We start from the raw sequence: 26,385 nt of genomic DNA on the forward strand, positions 1-26,385 counted from the left end.
TCATGGACTAAAGCAGAGGTGTGGACTCGAGTCACATGACTTGGACTCGAGTCAGACTCGAGTCATTAATTTTATGACTTTAGACTTGACTTGAAAAAATGTTGTAAGACTTGTGACTTGACTTGGACTTTTACACCAATGACTTGGGACTTGAATTGGACTTGAACCGGTTTACTTGAAAAGACTTGATATTTTACCCCAAATATAAAATTTAACATGCATATTATATAGAGATTGAAAATGTGACGTCATTCACGGGTAGAACCGCAAAGGATTCTGGGAACTCGTGGCAAGAGGTACTAGCGCACGCAGGCTTTCAATTAAAATCAGTCACACAGCGATAAAAAGAAACACAAAAATGTCAAGAAGCTGTTGTATTATTAACTGCAATAGCCGGTCGCATGACAGCCACGGGAAGCCGACGGGTAAAGAGATCGGTTGTTATCGGATTACGTCGTTGAAGAGAAATTGTTCGAGCCATGTTTCCAAAGTAACAAAGACGCGACGGGTGGCCTGGATTGCAGCCATTCAAAGATCAAATATAACGTCCCAGAACACTCCAGCTCACAGGTTAGTCTGCTCCAAGCATTTCCACACAGGTCAGTCTGCTGTTGTAGTTAATGCGTCATTTTCATAACATAATTGGTGATATAGGTTACAAGCAAGTCTGGCGCTGAACAGAAATTGTCGCGCTATGCTCCTTTGTTTATTGTGCATAAATAGTGAATTGTCCTGACACAATATTGCGTTTCGCTTCTGTTATTATGGTACATTGACAAAAACATATACTTTTATTCACAGGATAAAACAGGTTTTTTGTATCACTAATTGCCCAGTACGATTACAGCATACAGTATTATTGTCACTGCTACATTTCTGTGATGGGTACCAGAAATTATTTCCACTACTAATTAATTACCGTTGAGCTCAAAGGTTATATTAATAAACGGTTAACGAATGTGTATTTATGAAGACGATTTGTGAGACTGGTAAACTTATGATACGTACGATGGTCTTTCGTTCTACACGGTGCATTTCAAGGTCCTGCACCCATCCGTCGGTAAACTGTACCTGGGCTTGTTGCAGTGACCTGAAGTTACTAAACTTCATGAGTGTATGCACTCACTCCAAGAACCGTATGATTATAAATATGCATATAAATATGCTACGATGAGATAGCTGACTTCATCTAACTAGCAAATGTTTTCAAGGCTACGTTGGTGATGCAGTTTTTTTTAAAAATGATATTTAAAAAAAAAAATCATTTATTTATGTATGATATTTTTGTCATGCGATTTCAAAGCCGGTCCTACAACCGCATCCAAGAATAACATGCAGCTTATCTCAGAACTGTCGGTGAAAATTATTCTTGGAGCTAGGTTTAATTGAGCTGCATTTTAAAGAGGTGCAATTTCACAATTTGTGTATATTTTCTAAGTTCACTATTTTGTCATGTGTTGAGAAAAACACAGATTAAAAAATTACATGGTCTAATATTTACATTTAGCATAACTGCAACATGCTTTTTTTCGTTTTTTTTTTTAAAGACTCGAAAGGACTTGAAATTCAAAGTTTCAGACTTGTGACTTGACTCGGACTTTTACACCAGTGACTTGAGACTCGACTCTGACTTGCCTGACATTACTTGAGACTTGACTTGAGACTTGAGGATAAAGACTTGAGACTTACTTGAGACTTGCAAAACAATGACTTGGTCCCACCTCTGGACTAAAGTAAAACAGTATGTTGGATGTGCCATGCAATGCTCAATTACATTGGTGTGAACTAGTGTGTTAGCGCAGTTAGCTCGTTAACGTGTTTGCCGTCTAGCCCCATGCACGGAGCGATCGGCGGTAGCTCGTTAACGGAGATTTGCCGTGTTGTGGCGTTAAGGTCATTTCAACGAGATTAACCTGAAAGCACTAGTGGGAACACAATGAATATGACTGCACATTTATGCCGACATCATCCTAGTGCAAAGACAAGTGGAAGCAGACAAAAAAAAGCAAGCATGCTACTAACTTTAGCCGAGTCATTTAGACAGCTGTTAGCACATGATTCTCCTTATGCTGCTGAGAATATAGCCCAGAAGAAGCGGATAGTATAGCTTTTATTTTGGAAAGAGCCATTTCTCTGTAATAAACTCTCTTTTCCAAAGATGAGTGATTCCTCAATCAGATACAGGGCTCGCAATATCGCTAGCCCGACGTCCCGGAGCTAGCGATTTTTTCAGTCGGGCTACCAAAATCTATCTCTTCCCTGCCCGTCGGGCTATTGTAGGAAAAATATATGTCAATGCTTTTGCATTCTTTCGGAAATGTAGCTGGGTAATTATGTCATTGGCATCGGTGAGCCACTGTCAATATGTGACATATTGAAGTCGCGTTTGAATTTGCTCTTGTTTTTTTGCTTTCACTTTGCAATCGCGTGAACTGTGTATAGAGAGCGACAGCACTGATCTGTGAGTGATGATAATTTGCGCACCAATTCCTCTGACATCGTCTTATTAATCGTTAGCTTACTATGCAAACATGACAAGTGAAATCTCCCGCAGCAAGCTTAAACATGTGAGAGGTTGATCGCGCAGAGAATCGCTGAGCTTATGTGAGTGAGTGTGTAAAAGCATTTCAGTTCTGCTGAGCCAAATAAGACAGGTCAGGGTGAAGAAGTGACAGCCAAAGAAAAGCTTACCACAAAACGGAGAAGTTATGACAAATCAGACTATAAGGCAAAAAGAAAGTGCAGCTTTATGGTTTCATGGACAAAAGAATTTCTGTGGCTGCGATATGATGAGCTAAATAACCAGGGCTGCACATAAGTGGTCCGCAGGTGCGCATTCGCTGTCAAAATAAAAAACACGCACAAGGGTTAGGGTTAAATTTAAAAACTGTACTTTTGAGTTAAAATATATATTTATAATTTTAATAAATGACAAATTAAAAATGCATGAACATTTTTTTTGTATCGAAAAAATATCGAACCGTGACACCAAAGTATCGAACCGAACCGAACCGTGAATTTTGTGTATCGTTGCACCCCTAGTAAATACGTGTGTGTGAGATTGAAATGATTTGCCAGTAACTGACTCCTGCACCAGCAGCACCACTGGGGGCTGTGTTTAGTGATAGCAAGTGACACCCTGCTTGTTTTGTTTGATACAGTGATGTACTGCATTGATGAGAATCAAATGTTAGCGCTAGCATTCTTAATGATTAAGAATAAACATTGAACTTGGACAAATATAATGATAATCATACTGTACCTCATTATTATATTTACTACCCAATTTTTTTTCTTAAACATCTCTTTGATTTCTGTGTCCACAGAACCCTTGAAAGTAGTGGTCAGCCCTCGAAAGGTGAAGGGCAGCGTGGGTAGCAAGGTGTCTCTGTCCTGTAGCGTGAGCGGCTCAGATGAATACGAGCTGTCATGGTATCGCAACGGAGAGATCATCTACCCTGGCAACAATGTTCGCTTCATTGGGCTAAACCGGGAGAACCTCATGATGGAAGGAATGTCGAAAAGTGATGGCGGGGCTTACCAGTGCTTCGCCAGGAAGGGCAAGATGTCTGCACAGGACTTTGTTCAGGTTATCCTTGAAGGTAAAATGGCATCACTGCTGCAAAGGTATCCAAACACACAAATACTGACCAAAACGCTACACAGTAGCAGCTGTCCTATACATATTCAGTGAGTTAGCACAAACAGATTCAGGCCTTGAAGATCAATAGGGTTTATGTGTTAATGGCATGCTGCTGCGATTCTCTGCCACCACTAGAATGATTGCCCCACACTTCACAAACACATACAAAAATACATCCACACACTCTTTAATCCATTAACTTACCTTGGAAGCGTTGCTTAGGCAACTGTCTCCTGTGGCCAGGGAGCTGTAAAAAGAAGATATTGATAATCTATAATCATGTGGAATACACCTAGATTATCAGAGAGCAGCAGCAGCAGCAGCAGGCAGACACAGACATTTGAAAAGCCGACAACTCTCTGTGTCTGGTAGAAAAGCTCATGGATCTATGTTCTTAATGAAAAAATGGCAAAGTCTTCTCAGAAAGACATGATTTTTTTCCTTTCCTTTTGCTGCTTTCTATCACTGTTTTATTAACAAAAATGTTTTCTTCTAAAGAAAAAAAAGATTTGTCTCCAACAACAAATGTATACTGCGTCTGGATATTACAAAGAGTAGTATGTAGACAATACAGGATATGAATGTTTTTTTTTGAATAATGAGTAAATGACTGAAAAAAATTTACCTGGTTTTTATGCAGGATTTCAGTAGAAGCTGTATCAGATGAACAAAGATTTTACATCACTTGCCCAAAAGTGGAAAAATGTGTAATTACCGACTGGTTAGTGAGTGGCACCTGGAGGTTGCTGGCAGTCACTTGGTGAAATTGATCACAAAGTGTGCTGTGCCACAAAGCCATCTTTATGATTGCCTTGATTTTTAGAAGATTGCTGCAGTTACCAGGAGTTTGCAAGAAAGATGTGGATTGCCAGCTACCAGCCAAGTGCTAACAAAATTTGCATCCAGATTTCCAAAGCCGTAACTTTTGCACGGAAGACAAACTATTTATGTTTTTTTTTTTATCTCACTTTCCAGTTTTGCCACCACTCAGAGAGTAGCTTGTAGACATGCTGGCATGGTCAACACCTGAGAGGGGTGCTAGCTACCAAACCATTTTGGCTTTGCTAGCCAGTGGGGAGCACACAACTGTGTCACTGGGGCTTTATTTGCTCGGGCTAGGGTTGCCAACCGTCCCTTAAAAAACGGAATCGTCCCGTATTTAGAAACAAAAGTACACGTCCCGTATTGAGCTAATAAGGGACGCACTTTGTTCCGTAATACAGTGAGAATCAAAAGTAGTCTATAACTTTTAATGGAATTAACGCTTTGTTTGAAAACATAATTCCCAGTCCCTCTCCTGCTTTGTGACCAATGAGCTGACAGCACACTTATGACAATTCGAGTATGACAATTCAGATTATCTCATTGGTCGAGGAAAGGTCGCTTGCGGAGAAAATACCGGAAGACAACAGATGACCACAACAACAAGCATGGCCAACAGGGAAACAAACGCCGACACTGCGGTGCACGTCTCGGATGACAGTACACCTAAAGCTGGGCAGACACTGCGATTTTTTTCAGTCACGTTATTCAGCTCTTGCTCAAACTGCACGATTGACTCGCAGGGATTAGAAGTTTGCAGGTCACGATGCAGGGTCTCACACTATACGGCCCGATGCTCTGATGCGACCTGAGTGCTCACACTGTGCCAACATAACATGAAGGTTATAACAGAAAATCTGTCGCTCGCTCTCTCTGTCTTTCACTCACACAGACACACCACCATCAACTTTGCTAAATTGCTAATGAAAAACATGATCAGGCAGCTGTGATTGAGCAGCAGTGTAAATCCAACTATTTTCACGGTTGTTGTGGTCGTGATAATTTTGTGATGCCACATCGAAAAGGCTCGGATGAGCTTTCCAAAGTTCTACAAGTGCCTCCATCACTTGTGTCCAGATCACACGCTGCACAGCCGTGCTGCGCCGTCTTTTTCACCGATGTTTACGTGTTTGCGCATGAGCAGTGTGAGCGGCTGTGGTGACACCCTCACGAGCGATTGATGATCGGGAGCTGGTCGTGAGGTGTTAATCGCTTCTCGTTACCCCACGTATACTACACGATGCACGATGAAGGCCAAAATCGGGCCGATCACCAAATCGGTCGCACGACTCAAAAATCGGCTCAAAATGGGCCAAAAATCGCACAGTGTGAGCCCAGCGTTAGAGCAGCAATGTTTGTTCCCCTCAGAGAAAGAAAAGAAAAAAGGCTGCAAAAGTACAGGGAGGACTGGGAAAAGGAAAACACCTGGCTGGGAAAGTGCACGATAACACCTATAAAGCGCACTGCACTGTGTGCCGGCGCACTTTTTCCATAGGCATGCTTCTAGTGGTGGGCACAAGAAGAACATGAGGGGCGTGAAAGCTCGGGGAACCCTTAACCAATTTTTTGTCCACCAGGCCACGGCAGAAGCAGATATGGTATGTAAACACTGGTTTGTTGTTTAAACCCTCTGGTTAAGGTTAATATGGGCATGTGCGGTGAATATCAGCGCTATGTGGCCAGAAGTGTGATAATATCATTTATTTTGTGTAATAAACAACTGCAAGGATGGATGATTACAACAAATAGATGAATAATACATAAAAGTAATACATAGATGAATAATGATGATGAGTTAAGATGCGTAATCATGGGAACAAGTGGGTTTACAAACAGGAGCAGCTGATTAGCATTAGAAAAGCTGAAATAATACCTCAACTGAAGCCAATTGTACTAAATGCACTATATGTGCACTGTTACAAGAATATTTTTCGTTCTATTGCTTTCTATTAATTTATATAATTTTAAGTTAAGCAGGACAGAGTTCTTTTAAAGAAAGATTTACTTATATTCTCAAAAGTTAAGCATGACAGGCTTCTGTTTAAGAAAGAGACCTGTTTTATGTGTTAATGTTGTCATTTTGAGCTAAAAATAAATGGCTAAATGATCATTTGTTTCCCATATGGTCATATCACAAAGAATATGCATCTGCTTAAATCAAATTCAAGTCAAATGGTTAAAAAATAATTTCACACACACAAAAAAAGAGCTACCACACTGGGAAGGGTGAAGACAACTGGGTTGCCCGGCCCTGGCCACGAGGTGTCCCTTATTTATTTTTCAGGGAGTTGGCAACCCGAGCCTCGGGCCTACATTGTCACCATCATTATTGTTATAGGTGGACAGGTTAACACCATGTGGTTAGCAATCACATGTCTGAAAAACCCCAATAGGCACATTAGCTTAGTTTGCAAAGCTTAAAAAATATACATATTGGATTCATCACACAGCTGGTGCAACAGCGTTCAGTGATATTTAGGAGCTTCCCTTTGTGTCTCAAAGCACTAGTTGAAAATCAAAGCTATATATATGTATTTCTCACTGCCATTTTAGTGAGTAGTGAGAAAGGAATCAAACTGGCTCACTGTGATTTGTGCCCAACACAAACTCACTGGCTCGGCTAATTAGTCAGCACAAATGTTTAATTTGAGTGGTATGTGAGAAAAGATCAGTAATCATCCCGTTTCTGCCTGGGAATTGTTTAAAGTCTAGCATTTCTTCCCCACTCTCCCACACTTGGAGTCAGCCTTTTTACATATGCCTTATTGCCGTTGTTTGATGAACTATGAAACACATAAGTAAAGCTGTTATTGTGTCCAAAACTACCGAGATTATAAAATGAGATATCAGCAGGTATATTCAGTTTTTAAACGGTTGCCCTTTAAACTACAAAAATCTATTGAAGACAGGTGTGTTACAGTGACCTAACATGCACGATTTCATCTGTGACTGGTTTGAATCCTGTCAGGGATCGACATTATAACGCATTTCCTTTTCCCTTTTTCCACATGTGCACGTTTCAGCTTTGTTTGTCAATCCTGTAAAGCCTGATTCATGAGTTTTTAAAAAACTAAATAGCAATTTACATACATGAATCTCCATTTGTTCAGTCATTTTTGCTACATCTGGCGTTTTTGTTATTTTATTACTCACAGTAGTATTGCGTGTGTCTGATTGTAGACATTAGGTTTTTCACACCGATGATGTTGAGGTCTCAAAATCTCATATTTCAAATATGATACACTTGGCGTTACAGGGTTAAAACAACAAACTACCCCCAAAATACATAATTTATGATGACATTATTCACTAAACCGCTCTCACTTTTAAACTTAGTACTTCTGTGTGACTTAGCCTCTCTTTTATTCACCACCACGTTCCACTTTTGTCTTCTGTCACAGATGGTACTCCGAAAATCTTGTCCTCCTTCAGCGAGAAGGTGGTGAACCCGAACGAGCCCGTCTTCCTGGTCTGCAACGTCAAGGGCACCCCGCCTCCGAGGTGCACCTGGTCGCTGGACGACGACCCCGTCATCAAAGACAGCCACCACCACCTGGGCCACTACGAGACCCACGAGGGCCACGTGGTCAGCCAGCTCAATGTCACGCACACCCAGGTGCAAGACGGCGGGGTGTATCGGTGCACGTGCAGCAACTCGGCCGGGGTCGTGTACCACCAGGCTCGAATAAACGTAAGAGGTGCTTGTCAAATCAGCTCCTCCAAGAACAAATACACATACCTGTCTGTCTCTCTATGTGTCTGTCTCTGTGTCGTATATGAGAGCTGCTTGTTGTTTGGATCTGGAATTTATCTGCGAAAAACTTGTTCTTAAAATTTGGTGTTTGTTTTTTTCTTTGCTATTATTTTATTTTTAATTTGAAATCTTTATTCACACTTACATCTCCTTTTAAGTTGCTCTCCAGCGACTGATTTTGCCTCAGTTTTGTTTTCCTGTTACTGTCTCTTAATCCTAAACCACGTATACTTTTCTAAAATTGTTGCTTTGTAATTTTCTCTCCAAATTGTTACTGTGCTTTTCCAACACGCTTGCATTTTAGGTCAAATGAATTATGCTGGTTTGCTGCTCGTACGCCTATCTGGATATGGTTTGTAAATAGCCAGAAGAAAAATGCATTTCTTCTGTTTGAATACATTTATCCCCCGGTGTGCTTGTGTGTGCGAGTCATGTGTGTCTGTGTGTATTTACTCAAGCAGCCAATTCGACTCTTCTCGATCAGATGCTAAAGCAATTACTCTGTTTCCATTTTATGAGACACAGAATGAGGCTCGGCATGTATAACATTTGATGGGAAACAGAATGTATTACAGCCAAGTTATAAGCACGCGTAGTACAGTGTTATTTTAATGCTCTCTTTTCCTTCATATAGTTAGCACACTTTAATCTGCTTGTCATTTCACCGCCTTCTACTTAGAGTTCTGTCTTATTTCTTGTAGTTAAACAAAAGCTTTAAACAGCAGCTTCCTTTCACTTCTCCTGTGAGTACTTGGTGCCTGGTAGGACTTGTGGAGCTGTGAGGGGAAACACTTTCATGTTGAAATCCTGAATACGTTTAACGAGTCACGAGTCTGTTTGTAAAAACACCATAATAAAGCAAACCACACTCATTCACACTGTTGTTGTGATTTTCTGTGAATACCGCTGTCCTTAAAATCTTACATTTTTAATCTCTGTGCCTTTTTAGGCCGAGCCAGCATTCGTCCAATGAAAAACATCACCGCAATCGCTGGACGGGATGCCTTCGTTCACTGTCGCGTCATTGGCTACCCTTACTATTCCATAAAGTGGTACAAGAACTCTGCGCTGCTACCTTTCAACCACAGGCAGCGAGCGTTCGAGAACAACGGCACGCTGAAGCTTAGTAACGTGCAGCAGGTGGACGCCGGCGAGTATAACTGCAAGGTGATGGTTCAGCCCAACAAGATGGACTCCCAGAGCGTCCACGTCCGAGTGAGAGGTAAGTCCAATGAAACTGCAGCTCACCAAGTTGCCATTGGCAACCTTGATGTGTTATTCTTACTCTGATTACTCTTTGACATAAAGTCATTAGAAAGGTGCAGTACATCCGGAAAGTATTTACAGCACTTCACCTGTTTCACATTTTTTCATTATTCATTTTTGTTTTATTTTTAACAAAATTGCAAGAATTTCAAGGATGCAAGGATTGTTTTATAGTCATTCGCATCACATGTTTACATGAGGTGGAACGAAATTACGTGCACACAGTCCCAGAGCGAAAGAAACAGAATAAAAAGAAAATAGAATAACAAGTAATAAGTTATACAGATAAATAGAGTGCAACAACCTGAGTACCAGTATGGAGTAGATATAGAAACGTAGGTATATTTAAGCAAACTCTTTTTAAATTCTGTCTTTTTGGGGTATTGTGTGTTGAATTTTGAGGTGAATAATGAATTTAACCCATTTTATATTAAGGCTGTAACATGAACAAAGTTAAGTGAATCGCTGCGACTACTATCAGGATGCCCTGCATAAGAAATGAGAACGTTGATGCCGCTAAAAATATGTTGCATGTGCTTTATAATTTATTATTGGTGACATACTGTTATTAAATCTATTTGGTAAACCAGTTCTGTGATTATTAGTGCATAGACTGTATATAAAGGGTGGTCATTAATTAGCAAACTGACATTTTATAGCATTTAGTGTTTAACTTCAAATGATCTTGTTTTTTCTTGGAACAAAAGATAGCCATGTTTATCAAGTTATCAGCAAATACTAGCAAGATTGTTACTATGTTGTGATATGTTAATCTGGTTTCTATGTGGATTTGAAAACCATGTATGTGCCAACTGCAAATCATATCTAAATGCTCCAAAACACACCACACAGATCATTACTGGAATTAGCTAATGTTACAGTCACATTGAGGGAAAAAAAAGTGCTTGGAGACAAATAAAGTTAATGCTACAGAAATAAAGCATCACTTTGCCCTTCGAGCTCCCTTCTCTTTAAGTCTGTGTTCTTGGTTTTTGATCGAATGGTCTATTGTTAACACATGCTTTAGAAATTTGCATTTCTAAAACATAAAAAGGTCACTAAGTACTCATGCATTTACACTTATTTTCTGCAATAATCCAAAAGCATATGGGAAAAAACAACTACTGACCTTCTGTCAAGGGTACCAGGATGATGATAACATCCTATAAACATAGATATTTCTCTACCACTTCATGGTAAAATGGACCGCTACCTATGTAGCGCTTTTTCACTCAAAGCGCTTTCTTACTACAATTCATCAATTCACAAATTAACAAACATTTACAAGCAAGTCCGGCATAAATATTGGAAAAACTAGCCTAAGTAATAAATTCTACCTACCGACACTTCCCTCTGCAGCTCAACAATTAATATGTAGTATTACATCTATTTAATATTAACACTCTGAGCTAAAAAAAAATGTGCCATTACCCTGTATAGTATTGCATGTGTGGTATTGATCTTCACACGTCACATTTAGCCAAAAGGCATAGGCATATTCCTCCATAGGTTTTGTGGGAAACTGTCACAGTTCCAACTTTGTGGGATACAGTGGTGAAAAAAGGTTTCGGCTCACTCTTCTCCTCCCATCCAGACGCCACAATATAAATAGATCTCTCCGGACTAAATTAATTAATCTACCTGATATTCCTGGGTACATTAGTCTGGCTTATGAAGAAGAAGTGAAGATGGCAGCTGATATTACAGGGCTGACTGACTGATCTCCACTGAGATCTTACAACTGTAATAGATTATACTAAAAAAACGGGCTTCCCCATTATGTCTCATTTCCTTCCCTCTGCACAGTATGTAATGTTGTTTTCACTATAATACACTTTCCCACAGAGCGAGGGAAACGGAGGAAGAAAGAGAGTGAGAAAGAGAGAGTGATGATATAAAGCAACCCTTCCCAGCGGTGCTATAGTGAGGGAGTGCATTTGTTAATTTACTCTGCTCATGCTTAAAATGCCGAAGTGTCTTTGGGGATCCCTGGAGTCCATTATCTCCACTTTGTTGTGAATTAAATAAGCGGCTAAAGTGCTGCTTATTTCAGTGTTATTTGAACTGAATGGACGCTCGCGCAGATGACTTGTGTGATGGCTGGAGATTTCCCAGAGAATATAGCGCAGTCAATTTGAATAGATCATATTGTAACTGTGATTATATCGTGCAGATAGATTGACTTTGTTTCTGAATTTCAGTTATTCAAGACAGGTGCATTGAAGACTGAGGTGGTGCAAGGGATGTAGCCTCTGTTTAGTTTAAAGTTGTTAATTCTTTATATTGTAATATAAATGCAAGTATAAATATTTCCTGTAATCATGATTTTTGTGCTATAATTTGATAGTGTTGTTGCAGCTAGATGTTAATGCACATAGGTGTAGGTTAGTGGCTTGATATATGATCATTTATAGATAAAGGGAAAAGGCTCAGGTTCGTTAAGGTTTCTTTTTCTAAAGCATCACAACAAGTCACCTTGAAAGTTATTATTATTTATTTTCTTTCTCTCTTTCTATGCACTCTGAGGACAAAATGTTCCAGCCTGGGAATGACAACGAATTATTGCAGCATGTTTTGCTATTCAAGTCTTTTATGTTCTTTCAGTGACCTCTTGTTTCCTTAACAGAGAGAGAGAGTGATGCTTATAGGGTTAGTCTCAATAAGGGACACAGCAGCTTTAACAGAATCCAGGGAGTTCAGATGATTTTTGAAGACTTGTAATCATTTAGATTTTTATCCCTCCACCTGCAGTCCCTCCCTACATCCAGCCCTTCGAGTTTCAGCGTTTCACCATCGGCCAACGCGTCTTCATCCCCTGCGTGGTCATGTCTGGTGACCGACCGCTGGACATCACGTGGCAGAAGGACGGGCGGCCGATCCCCGCCAGCTTGGGCGTAACTGTGGACAACATAGACTTTACCAGCTCGCTGAGGATCTCCAACCTAACACCCGACCACAACGGCAACTACACCTGCATCGCCCGCAATGAAGCTGCTGTTGTGGAGCACCAGAGCCAGCTGATCGTTAGGGGTAAGACAGCATCCACCTTCCATCTATCAGTAAAATCAGCTGGGAAACACCATGAAGTGTTGCTGTTTGTTGTGTTTGTTGCTGTGTACAGTCCCTCCTCAGTTTGTGGTTCAGCCTGAGGATCAAGATGGGATCTATGGCAAAACTGTGACTCTTAACTGCTCCGCTGAAGGTTATCCACCACCTACCATCGTTTGGGAACACTCCAAAGGTACATTAAATGAACTGAATGTAAAGGGAAGATGGTTGAACATGTGAGAAGAGGTGCAAACATCAGTCAAAACAGGGAGAAATCACTCTGCTTGCTGCTTTCTTTACCTGCGGCTGGCATACATGTCTATGAATGCGCAGGACATACAAACGCACACACCACTTCAATTTAGGGCTGTTAGTTTTCACAGTTCCCACCTGCATCGTTAGAAAATCATCAGAGAGAAAAAGACGAGAACAGACTGAAGCAGACAGACAGGCAGCAAGGCAGCAGGTGATTTTAGTCACTTGAGCAGGGCAGATGAAGAAAGGGGCCCCAGATGTTTGCTCCATCATCCATATAACCTGGGATGAAAGCTTCACCAAGAGAAACACAACAGCCAACGAGGAGCAGAGCGTGCACATGTGTGTGTCTGCGTGCTCGGTGCCATGATCAAAGGAGTGAAAGAATCAGATCTGTTTTTCACCCTTTGATGGGATTTATGTGTGCTCGTGTGCATGTCTGTGCCTGATTAGCAGTGTCTGACCAGGCCTGATCAGTATGTACAGAGGGATCGGCCTGAGCTCAGCATGTGTCTACTCGCTTGTAGTGTTTGAAGCTAGCTTATTGGTCAGGTTTGCTTAAGCCAGACTACCAGTCAGTCCTATTTTTTGGTTTCTGGGACCTTTTTACCTCAGCATTTCACACACTTCCTGTTTCTCTACAGGATAGCTGTCAGAGCAAAGGGACAATGAAAATCAACTTATCCAGGGCAGGCAGTTTAGCTCGCTAATGCCTAATTTGTTGTTAGCCAGACTGCAGTTTGTCCAGAGAATAGCTGCCTGGCATGCTTTTACTGCAACAGTAATAGCTAAGAGCCAGATGAGTGTCTCCGAGAGATATGGAACAGTAAGTAAAGGTCAACTGCTATTAACATAACGACTAGCACTATTTGGATATGCAGAATCCATAATTCAAGGAAGAACACCTCTACCTCCCTCTGCCTCTCTAAGAGCCAGGGGAGCAGGAACAAAGTCACCACTTGACCCTTCTCTAGCCACGGCCACTTGACTGCATTTTAATTAAACAGCAAATACCCACAGCTCCCTAAATGGTCTAATCTGTACACGCTAACTTTAACACGAGCTTATGCAACGTCTGGCTCACTTTGCATGCGTTTAATGCTACATGAGCAAGACTAGTTAAAGATATGAGCCTTATAATTCAGTGTTGGTGACATTTCTTAGAGACTTAAGGGCTGCCAGTTCAGGAAGAGATACTGTAATGTATAACAGTAAAAAGAGACTGATTATATAATTTTCTATTTAAAAGACAGAGACAGTTTCCTACCCATCTGTTAGCAGACTTCAGACAGGTACCGGACAGATTTTGTTACTTATTTTGAAAAATTTTAAGAATGAATTTCAAATGTCAGTCATATTTGACTTTTACAGATAAAGAACGGCGCAAAGCATCGAACCCACTGCTTCAGGATTAGTGTGTCCTTGTCTTTCAGACTGGCCAGAAATGTGTTTCTAAGGACATTTCTGTGTTATTCTTTTGGTGAATTCAGCAAACACAAGAGCAAAGACTAAATCCAGAGTTGGAAACACAAGAACAAAAAGAAAAAAGGAGAAAATCCTCTTCTAACTTCAGCGGAGAAATCTGCCTGACTCTGCATCGAAGGCTAGTTCCAATATAAGGCCTCCCTGCTCTCCCCGTTGTTCCTCTGCACCAATCTGCCTTCTTGTTAAACATGAGCATTATGTCTGTTCTGATTGCATCACACCAGGAGCTCAGCCTGTTTCGCTCTGCTCAGCAGCTGTTTGGCGATTTAAGGATTTAGGCCTGGTGTTAAGAAACATGTTTACAATCCTTGCTGAATCTGACAGGCTTTGTCGTCAAATCTGTAAACACAGATGCATGGTCAAGTGAATGCACATGGACACACACATTCTAGTTCCTCTTACTGTTAAGTACTGTAATGCTATTTATCTTCATATATGTGTATTTTTCTCTGTGTCGTGGTGCACTGAATGAGCCGTATAAATAAATCTGAATGCCTCTTTTCTGATTTAAAACAGCTCCTGATTTTGTCTTTTTTTGGCCCGTTTCTACCTGCTCGCACTAGGCGCCGGCGTCCCCCAGTTTCAGCCCATCCCTCTGAACACCGGCTCTCGTATCCAGCTGCTGAGCAACGGTTCGCTGCTTATCAAACACGTGCTGGAGGACGACAGCGGCTTCTACCTGTGTAAAGTCAGCAACGACGTGGGAGCGGATGTCAGCAAGTCCATGTACCTCACAGTCAAAAGTAAGAATCCACATCTGATGCAGCTGTAATCAATTTCTGCTTCGCTGTCTGGGCTGAAGGAGCAGTAGGCTGAATTGGCTTCCATTATTTTCAGGAGTTAAGCTGTGCAGCTTATGAACGAACAGATCATGACGAGAACATTTTTCTATATACATCAGTTATACCTCACACCTCCACGTGAACGTGTCTTAGTTTAATGTCCATGACTGCTGGTGTCCTGCTTCCACGAGCATTAGCATGTAGCTCCCCTAACGTGCTAGGAGTGGTACTTAGATGCAAGTGGGGATTATTTTCCCTCTGCTACTGTTATCAAACTCGAGCATGAGGTTCCCTGCTGACAGGCAGCACTCTTTCTTTCTCCGTCTCATCCTCTGTTTTCTTCTTGGGTGTACATAAACAAGACTGTGACTCCAGCTCAATTTAATATTTAAGTTAGTCTGACAGGATAAAGGTCAGGTGTTCAAAATGTTCTCTATCATACTGTGACCTCTGACCTCTCTGTGAAAAATAATTTGTGCAGAACCCGCCTTCTGGGTGAATCTGTATGTTCTATCATTAATATCAGCGGGCACATCGTGGATATTCATGTGTCACTGTAATTAAGCCTCGCAGTGTACAAGGCTGAGAAGCTGTCAGCACTGAAACAGCAAGCTCAGAGAGGAACAAACTCTGTGTTTTCATAGGTCAGTTTGCTGACTGTGGCACCCAGTTGCTATGCAGCAAGTTGACCTATGGCTGTGCCAACCTTTTTTCTTCTATTTTCTACCACGCAGAGAGCAAACACTGCAGCTGCAGCTACTGCAGGCTCAACTCTCAGTAGCATATCAAACTCCAAACATTGATTTTCATGTATTTCAACTGAAGAAAATGATAAGTGAACAAGTTCTTACGGCACACAGTATGCTTTAACCATTAACTAAAAAAATACATAAAATAAATCGGGCCTGCATTTTCTTTATATTATGCTTTCAGTGTATCTGTTAAAATCCACCCATATGTGCTCCTCAGGGTCACAGAGAATGCTAAAGATGTTAGAATAAGATAATATAGCTCAATAATTTAATCTTTGCTGTTGTTGAATGCAACAGCAATGCAGATCTTCTCTTTTTCTCTCATCTCTGACCTTTTTCGTTTTAGTCAACTTTTAGTCCCTTTGTGAGGTCTTCTCGCAGGAGTTCACTGAGATAATGTGCAGCAGCAGAGAAGATATTGGTGTGCTTTTCTGGGTGACTCCTCAATGATCATTCTCATCAATCCCCACCCTAAGTCAGAGCTCCTAGGTGTATGTGAGGTGTGCAGAAGGGAGCATAGAGTTTATTGGCCGAATCAAACATGCTGGTGTGCACACATGCAGCTTATTTACATGCTAGAACATGTAAAGTGCATTTTCCACACACTGCCACATTGCTTTAGTATCAGTTACTGTGCAGTCCACCCTTTGGGCTTCCTTATTAGGGGTGGGTTTTGATTATCAATTTATCGATTAAAATCGATTCTCGCTTAGATAACGTGATATCGATTCATTAAAATCCTGAATCGATTTTTTAATATAATTTTTTTTTTGCCCGAAACGCCAGAATCTCAGGTTAAACCAAACAAAATTTCAACAACCACCAAAAAGCTAAAACAATAAATGAGAGCAGGTACACGGATTCTGCACAAAGATGTAAACACACAGCTCGGACCCGCCGACGGATCAGAATCAGTGAGATGTCGCCTTTCTCACCCGACGGCACGGACATGGACACAAGCTGAAAGCCGACAGCTCGCTGATTCTGATGTTTCGGCGTGTCCGCGCTTTGTGTTTGCGCCATTTTTGCCCTGATTCTGAAGCTGCAGGTTTTATCTCTCTCCAAACATTATTGACTGAACCAGCAGCAAAAGAAGCAGCAAACTCGATTCACATAAACATCGTCATGAATTCCCTCTTATTGTTTTGCTGCCACCTCGATAAAATCACACTACATGCACAGCTGTCTCTCTCTCTCTCTCTCTCTCTCTCTCTCTCTCTCTCTCTCTCCGACAGCGCTGTCGGACGCTGTTTTTTTTTTCCTTTCACTTACTTCCGAAAAGAAAGCCTCATTTCTGCCGTTCAATACTGAACAAATCTAAACTTTTTAAAATTATGCAAAATTGCAAAACGCTCAGCTGTGTCTCTAATAAAACCTCTGTAACTTTGCTCTGCTTCACGTCAGCAGCATCAGGTAATGTTCATATGTTCATTAACGGTTTTGTTGCGTTTTTGATCTACTGCAGAATATTTTTATTAAATCCCAGGCCAGGAAAATCACCTTCATGTTTTTCTGTGTTTTATCCTCAGCTACTTTGACACAAAGGCATCTGCTGTGATGCTCACACCTTTGATTATGTCTCGCAAGTGTCAGCTTTCTTTTTATAGATATAAAAATATAGAAATGTACTGATGCATGATCTGAATTATAATATTTCTGACTGTCTGAGGCAAAATTTCCCGATTCAAATTGAATCGAATCATGGATCGAATCGATTTGGGACCTTGTGACTCGGAATCGAATCGATTCTAGAAATGAGTGACGATACCCTGCACATCCATGATGTTCCACCACATCACAACACAGTGAACTCATCGTCATGCACAAGAAACCAGTTCGAGATGATTTGAGCTTTGTGACATGGCTCGTTATAATACCAGAAGAAGGCATCAGAAGATGGGTACACTGTGGTCATAAAGAGACAGACATGCTCAGCAGCAATACTCTGGTAGGCTGCTCTGTTTCAACAATGCTCAGTTGGTGGTAATGGGACCAAAGTGTGCCAAGGAAATATACCCCACACTATTATATCAGCAGCCTAAACCACTCATATAAAGCAGGATAAGCCCATGCTTTCATGTTGTTTACTCCAAAGTTTGACCCTACAGTCCAAATGTTGCAGCAGAAAACAAGAGTCATCAGATTCTGATGCTCAGTTTGAACTTCAGCAGGTCGTCTTGACCACGTCTACATGACTAAATGCACTGAGTTTACCCCATGAGACTGGCTGGTTAAATATTTGTGTTAACAAGCAGCTGAAGAGGTGTATGTAACAAAATGTCCAGTGAGTGTATGTGTGTTATTTGTGGAGGACATGAACAATCAATAACCCATACCTCTACTCGACAGGAAACAGCAGTGGACTGTTTATGCTGTGTTATTGGTGTGCATTTTGTATTCTAGTAGGAAATGGAATCGTGTGAGGAGTGAACAGAAACTGCTTGCATAGTTTCACTTTCATTGATCCTAATATTCAGCTGCACTAGCTGCCACAGCAGTGTGAGAGAGTTGTGTATATGTGTGTGCGTGAGAGAGGCTTGACCTATTGAATGCACTCTGCTGTTGCTGCAGGCTTCAGTTTCACGTTGCACTGGGCTCTATCAAAGGGAATTCTAATAACTTCACTACTGAATAATGTACGCTTGCTTCTCACAACTAGTAGTTTCATTAACATGAACTGTAACCGTAACATGATTTACAGCTTTTATTATTTATATGAAAACATGTTCTTCTGCTTTAAATGAACAGAAACATGTTCTATTCCTTTAAAGCGCGAGTTATATATTCCCAACATAGTTGGGTGAATTTTTGAAGCCACATACACACACGATAGGCCTGTGGTGCTGATAAAATCATTTTTCTCCCTAAAGCACCAAGTGCACTGCACCTGCACATCTTTAGTTGGAAAGATGTTCAGGGATTTGTGCTCTAAAGATGCTTCTTTCCACCCAAAGTAACCAAAATGAGTCTTCCTCACTCCTCATGCGACAACATATGCAACTTATTAGAAAATATCAAACATTCGAGCAGCTGTAAAAGCGACAAAGATGACTCGTTTATAAATAACTTGGCTGAGATTACTAGAATACCTTCTCCTCCCCTCGCTCTGTCACGCTCTCCAGCAAACACAAACACTCCGGTCCTCTTGAGGCCGTGCTGTCGATAATCTGCATTACCGAACTATAAAGTCACCTGCATCTATCACAGTTCTTTCTGCTATTAGGCTAAGATACAATCAGCCACTGCAATCAATGGCCTGCCTTGCTGTGTCTGCAGTCCATGCCGCTGTCCGTAGTGCTGAACTAGCAATGCTGGCTGTACTCTATTCCTAAAATATCCCTTTAATATTTCTCAGGTCATTCAGAAACATCTGTGCTACAAAAAACAAAAAAACATATACACCGGCTCTGACGATAACGCTTGCGGGGTTTTACATGAGAAATGACTAAACATCCAGTTTTTACTGCTTTGCTGTTTTGTGCAACTTGCAGGTAAAGTGACTGAGTTAATTAACCTGCACTTGTATAATTCATATAATGTAATACGATATCTATATAAAATACCCCAGCTTGGATTGTACAGTGTAAAACATGGGAAAATCCTGCCCCCCCCCCCCCCCAAAAGGAAAAAAAAAATTCTTAGGTGCTTGTAAAGTAATTTTTTAAAACTTTGCTATAAAATTACAAAGAGACAGTTGTAGTATGGAGAGAAAGAAGGCGATTCGATAAAACTGAATTGGAGATTTATGGTTAAGGCAGCCTACAATGGAGGCTGCAGGCATGTAATAGTATTTCTTACACTCAATGTAGTAAAATGGCCTTGAAATATCATTTTTATATTCTCTATAGCTGCCTGCGGGCTCCGCATGATTTTGTACAGAGCAAGCAACTTTATTTCAGTCAATAACGATTGCTAGTTAATGGACCCCCCCCCCCCCCCCTCCCCCCTTTGTATTAGATGCCATTGATTCTCACGTTCATGAACTTTAGTAATATTTGAGAACATTGAGAACTTTTCATTTGTTCTGTAGGTGTTCAGCAGATCTTCCGAGCTTACACTTCTCTTCAGGAAATGTGCAGGCAAACATAAAGAAAGATCAGTGCTACCAATCGTCATAGTCCAACATTTTCTATCATAGTCGAGATTTGAAAAAAGAAAATTAAGTATAAAACGTTTAAGATCACGGTCATATTTTGTTTAATCCAGGATCAGTTCATGTTATATACAAGATGGTATATTCTGTATATAAGTGAGTGATACACTTTTCACTCCAGACATTTTTTTCTAAATGATCTTAGAGGTGACGGGGCTTTCTCCATTGCCGCCCCGAGGCTCTGGAACAGTCCTTGGAAGTCTTCAAATGGAATCTAAAGACCTACCTATTTTCCAAGGCTTTCCAATCTCTCTGACACCTCTTTTATTCTGTTTTAGCTATTCAGGTCTTTTACCTCATTGAATGATGTTTGCATGCGCATACATGTATTTAATGTTCACGTATGTGTGCTTGTGTGTGAATGTGTGCATTTTTGTATATGTATGTGCATATTTGCATGTACACATATTTTTTACAAACATATATGGATGTCTTACAATGTTTTCTATAATGTTTTCATCTTATCTATTTTAATTCTTTTTATTATATTATCCCTCAGTTTAGCACTTTGGCCGACACTTGATGTCTTTTAAATGTGTTATATGATTAAAGATGACTTGACTTGGCTGGACATTTCTGTACCACAGTTACTATATTGATGCCACGTCTGTATGGGATCATCAAAGTAGATCAAATATGAACACACTTCTTTCTTTTTCTTTTATAGAGTTATTCCAAACCTTCTTAGTCATTTGTGATTCAGTTAGCACTGACGTGTCATCTTCACAGTTAGAATACTTCACATTAGAGGAAAATGTGATATGTTCTTTTGGGCCTCTGATCATACTTAGCTTCCCCTGCTACCATTGGCTCAGCCCCATGCCGAACACTCATCAAGAGATCAGATTTCACATTTTAAACCCCAGCTTGTACTTGTTGTACTCGAGATGCTTTCTGTAAAGCTGAACTAAAGTCGCCTGAGTGGTGTATAATTTTTTTTCTTGGCATACATTGTATATGTTTTTGTACACGCTGCAGGAATATTTTAGAGTTTGTGTATTCATGTAAAACACATCGTTTGCATTGTGCTTGTATGGAGAGGATACAGTTGTGTGTGTGGGGGTGTATGTGTGCCTTTTATGAGAGGTTAGAACTCTTGAGTGCATTTCTGCTTCATTTAAATCCATCAATACCTCAATTAGTAGCTGACGTGGGCTCAAGGGAAGTGCAGTCTGCATGTTTCTCTGCTTTATTTGCACTCTCAGCCCATTGTTTCGTCTTACACATTCAGCAGTGAGAGACTGAATAACACACCAAATAGTGTTAATCTAATGAATATACGAGTTATATAGCAAAAGATCTATTTTACATATTTTTGCTGTTCGTTGTAATTGGTTATTTAAATTTTTACGCTATTTTATGAGTCTAATTATGTCCGTATTATGTTATATGTCCAAGTGTTATCAGTTGGTCTGTGTAATTGAATTTTGTGTTAAGTCTATGAGTGTAAGTACAAGCAAAAAAGAAACATTTAAAATTTACTGGTTATTTTTAACCTGCTCCTCAAACTTGTTTGTTCTTTTGGTGCTGTATATACACAGGGCTGCAGTGACACTGAAAAAGTTGAAAAAGTAGTGTTTATTCTTTTTAGTAATCCTTTTTAAAAACCAAATTAGTAAAAATAAAAATGAAAGCACAGGGTTAAATATTAAGCAGGTGTTTTTGTGATTTCCAGCTACTAAAGGTCAGCATGACTGGCTCTCTAAATAGCATATAGCATTAACATAAAATTTTAATACGATGGATACTACCAACTTTTTGATTAAACAAACTAAGTTAAATTTTTTTAAAAAATTAACTAAATAAAAAAACAGAAAATCCCATTGAGCTTACCTTTTAATATTCACCCTAATCCCCAAAATACAAGAGAAAGCAAGGTGTCTCCTAAGAACACAGGCTGCGGGCTACGAATTGCTAATGCCATCTAATCATGTGCAAAGTGTTAAGACCAATGTGTGACCCACCTGCCACTGGGACATGACCAGTAAATTAAGGTCAGAGTAATGAATATCATCACAAACTAAATTTATATCATTTATATCGATAGTATGATATGTTACCCTACATGATGATTAATTTTAAACTGAATTTCTTCTATTACTGCGGCCCACCTGCAGTTACGTTGCAGCCCAGCAGGGGACCCCAGCACATACTTTGGGACTCCATCCATCCATCCATCCATCTATTCGCTTCCGCTTATCCTTTTCAGGGTCGCGGGGGGTGCTGGAGCCTATCCCAGCTGTCATAGGGCGAGAGGCGGGGTACACCCTGGACAGGTCGCCAGTCTGTCACAGGGCCAACACACAGGGACAGACAACCATTCACACTCACATTCATTCGCACATTCACACCTAGTGACAATTTGGATTATCCGATTAACCTATCCCCACAAGCTGCATGTCTTTGGACGGTGGGAGGAAGCCGGAGTACCCGGAGGGAACCCACGCAAACACGGGGAGAAACATGAAAACTCCACACAGAAAGACCCCGGCCTGATGTTGGAATTGAACTCAGGACCTGCTTGCTGTGCGGCAACAGTGCTAACCACCGTGCCACCGTGCTGCCACTTTGGGACTCACTAGCATAAATAGCAGAGGTGCACATAAGTGGTCCGCAGTCCCGCATTCGCTGTCAAAATAAAAGACGCACACCAGATAAGAAGTTGCAACGCTGTTTGCGAAGCCAGCTCACCTCCTGCAACCACTTTTCCGAGAATATGCGTTTCTTTTGCGGTTCGGACTCCTTCTGACATTTCTTTGGAGGTGGAGGAACACCAAAGTGTAATTGCTTAAAGTTGTTTAAGTTGAGTTTGCTTCTTCGACATCTTTATAAGTTCTAAACAAATGTCTGTCCTCCTCCAGAAAATCTTATGTACACAAATGCGCGTTGCAACTGACTATAATTACAAATTACAAAAGGAGGCAGAACTGAAACTGAGAATAAATAAACAGGAGGAATAACTTAGAATACAAAACTGAAAATGACCAGGACAAAGCACACATTACAAAAAATGTGAGGATAAACAGAACCAAAATGTCAAAACTCAAAACACAGGGGCAAAGACACGAGACCGTGGCATTTTAGTTTCGGACACATGGTTATTGTTTATTAAGTAAATAGTGTTCACCTTTTTTACACCTCTTCTAATGTAAGGGAATTTGACCATGTGGCAAAAAGCTTTGAAAGGGTATAAATCTTTGCATTCCTCTGTTAAGTCCTCCTCTTCCTTTCTGTTGTCTTTGTTCCCTCTCTTTCACTCCCTTCTCGACCACCTCAGCTTTCTCCTCCTCTCCTGTCTCCCCCTCTTCGCACTCACGCTTTCTCCTCTACCCGTCCGTGTTTTATTACCAGGCCCCTGTAATATTGCTGGATATTAAAAAATATACATCAACTGAGCAATTACAGGCCATCAAAAAGAATAGGTTTAGCCCGGGGCTGTGCAAGTGCTGCACGGTAGATGCATAGAGATCAGATGAGGAGAAGGCCTTACCTCTGCTCGGGCCACTGAAGCACAGCCGAGAAGATGTAGAACATTTTAGGTACTGCATTGTACTTCGCATGTTTCATTCACACGTGTTTGTATACAAGGTCAAAAACAGCTTGAATACCTCAATGTGCACAGAGAGGTATTCATATGTGCAGTCAGGGGCACAGGAACACTTCAGCAGTCAAACATGCGCTCGTAGGTACAACCGTAAATGATGAATACAGTCGTGCACACGTGATTTCACAGTCATTGTGCGCCCTTTCTAGAGTTCTTTTCATGAGCAAACATGATCCCTGTTGATGTTAACTCGCCGAGGCCTCCGATTTAGATGGAGAAAATAGCCCCTGTTAAGGAGCAATAACATTTAGAGATGGGGCTGAGGAGACTCTGTTTATAGGACTCACTTAAAATTCATAGTTGCTATGCAAAATAAATCAGCAGTTTCCTGCGCGGGGGCAGTGGGTACGGGAATGATGGCGCTGGGAGCGAGGGAGAGGGAGGGGCTCCAAGTGAATAAGGGATGAGGTTTAAACGTCGGCAGTCCCAAGTCTGACACGCACAATAGCGCACAGACCCGAGCGTGCACATCCGCGCAGGCACACACAAACGCGCACGAGTATCAACCCCCTTTTGATTTTTGCTGGCTGCTTCAAAGATGAAAATGTGCTGTGAGGGAGGGAAAAAAGACAGAGAAACATGTTGAAAGAGTCTGTGTGTAAGTGTTTGTTTGTTTGTATGTGGGGGGAGGTTACTGTACGCGGGATCCGTGCTTGTGTGCGGACGTGCTTGTCGAGTCTCTTGATTTGAATGTAGAGCATCAAAAACAAAAGACTGAGAGATATAAGTCTGATGTTTTTGGCAGATGGCAAATGATCACAGATATACAGATGTTTCAAAGACATGTTTGAGCTAATTAAAAGATAAGGCACACAATTTAGTTTTCCCTCTAGAGGGAATTTACAGGTTGTTTTAGCCACACTAGAAGCAGAGATCCTGAGCAGGATGGCAGTGTTATTATTCTGCTCCTTTCATTTTAAAAGGAAAAATTGTATTGTAAACTTGATAACACCCTTTGCCATCATCAGGCCAAGGTTTTTATTCATCCAATACTATTATAACATTGTTATTTTGACACATTAGTGTGCTGTTGTTATCATTTAACTCATCAAACATCCTCACAGAGCTTATGGCATGTGTGTAAGCCTGAACTCACCTTAAAAATCCAACGCTGGTGAGGCCTTGATACGTGTGGTATCCGGTATAGCGACACCTTCACGCATGCCACCGAAATGATGAATAACAACTGAGCAAAAAATAATCTGCAGCATTTTTCAGCCTGCGTGACGTTTCAACACATCAGAGTAATTCAAACGCCATCATGCAAATAGCCATTCACACAAGTGTGGGATAATAAATGATTAATTATGTTTTCAAGTACTTTAAATGGCTTGTGATTGTCTAACCTTCCTGGCACTCCAAGTATAATCAAAGCGTACTGTGTGCAGCCAAAATAAATTATTACAAAGTTAGCTACAAATGCTGGTTCAACCACAGGAATGCTTTGTGTTTGTGTGCGCGTGTGTGTTTGTGGATGACGGTGGGTAACAGGTCTGTTTCTACAGTGCTCTCTGTGTTTTACTTTGGATTTGTTTGTGTACATGCATGCCTATTGTGTGTAGATGCACTGTGCATGTGTGCAAGGCCAACGTTGCTGTATTTATGCATTTCTGAGTGTGAGTATGTGTGTGCGCCTGTGCATATCTGAGGTTCGTGTACGCCTGTGTGAGACAACAGCACGGCCAGCGGACTTGTCTGCTGTGTATGAATAATCAAAGTGGTCTCTCTCATCATTAAATCATCACTGTCCTGGTGGGAGCCTGAGGAGGGAGATGGAGCGAGAGAGCGAGGGAGAGAGCGAGGGATCATAGTTAGCGCTGCAGGGGTACATGCTCGCTCTCTCTCCTCCATCGTGTACTGTGGCTGAGATGTGTCATGAGCACAAGTCTTTTCTGCTCTCTGCGCTCGCCCACTTAGCTCCCCCAGACACATCCGCTCTCGTGCGCACACATATTCATACATACGTGCACGTTGTTCAGGAGTGTACAGACACTCGCGCACTGAGTCAAACACACGTATCGCTTCCTTTCTTGGAAGCGAAGGCCTCGGAGCGCTGCTACAAAAGCATCTGCCACATGTAGCTGCTGTTACTGTCCTATTCAGTCACACAGTCCTCACCACTGCGTGCAAACACCTCAAAATGCATAGCGCATATATACCGGTAGTACAAATGTGTTTTCCTAATAAAAACAAGACTTGGAGATTTGTCTTTTTGACAGAATCCTTTGTAGCTGATTAACCGACGAAAGCTGCTCCACTAATTAATCTTAAAATGACAAGGAGTCTAAAGCGTCTCTCAGTTTTGCATCATTTTGTAACCTCTTTCAGCCTATTACAACCCCAAACCTGCCCATTATTAAAAAGCAGATACGATATCATGCAAAAGTCTTGAGTCGGCCCTCATTTCTTTATATTTTGCTTTCAGGGAGCCAGACTTTCTTGTCTTGAGCAATAGCTCTCAAGGCTGTCTGAAGGTCTTTCAAAGCTTTACTTTGGACATTTGCTGTTTTTCCCGCTCTGTCCAGTCCAGTCCTTGTACCTGACCAGTTTCAGAGGAATGTTTTTGTTTTGTTTGCTTTCTTAGCCACTTAAGCTGCTACAGCTACACATGTTTCTTTTCCAAATATTTATTTATAAGTGACTTATGTATGTATGTATATATATGTATATATTGTACTATTCTTAGTTAGTGTATTGTCTGTCTTGTCTTAATGTTGGTTTAAAGTGGAGCACTGTAACAAAAAATAATTTCCCCCAGGGATCAATAAAGTATTCTGATTCTGATTCTGAAGACTGACATATAAATCATTCAAGCATAAAA

General features: G+C 41.0%; 1 protein-coding gene across 4 annotated transcripts in view; it reads left to right on the forward strand.

The window, feature by feature from the left end:
• dscamb (Down syndrome cell adhesion molecule b) overlaps positions 1 to 26,385 on the forward strand; it is a 134,405-nt gene that overhangs the window by 84,203 nt on the left and 23,817 nt on the right. For all 4 annotated transcript variants that reach the window (XM_086261168.1, XM_086261169.1, XM_086261170.1 and 1 more), the window contains exons 6-11: positions 3,327 to 3,602; positions 7,867 to 8,163; positions 9,169 to 9,441; positions 12,237 to 12,515; positions 12,607 to 12,726; positions 14,837 to 15,016. In XM_086261168.1, coding sequence (XP_086117294.1) covers positions 3,327 to 3,602; positions 7,867 to 8,163; positions 9,169 to 9,441; positions 12,237 to 12,515; positions 12,607 to 12,726; positions 14,837 to 15,016 — 1,425 coding nt within the window. The remainder of the gene's footprint in view (positions 1 to 3,326; positions 3,603 to 7,866; positions 8,164 to 9,168; positions 9,442 to 12,236; positions 12,516 to 12,606; positions 12,727 to 14,836; positions 15,017 to 26,385) is intronic.

This window comes from Aulonocara sp. 'chitande type north' Nkhata Bay, linkage group LG14, assembly GCF_057382095.1.
Source record: "Aulonocara sp. 'chitande type north' Nkhata Bay isolate Kocher_YH1m ecotype deep benthic linkage group LG14, A_spYH_male_GT1.1, whole genome shotgun sequence".
NCBI lineage: Eukaryota > Metazoa > Chordata > Actinopteri > Cichliformes > Cichlidae > Aulonocara > Aulonocara sp. 'chitande type north' Nkhata Bay.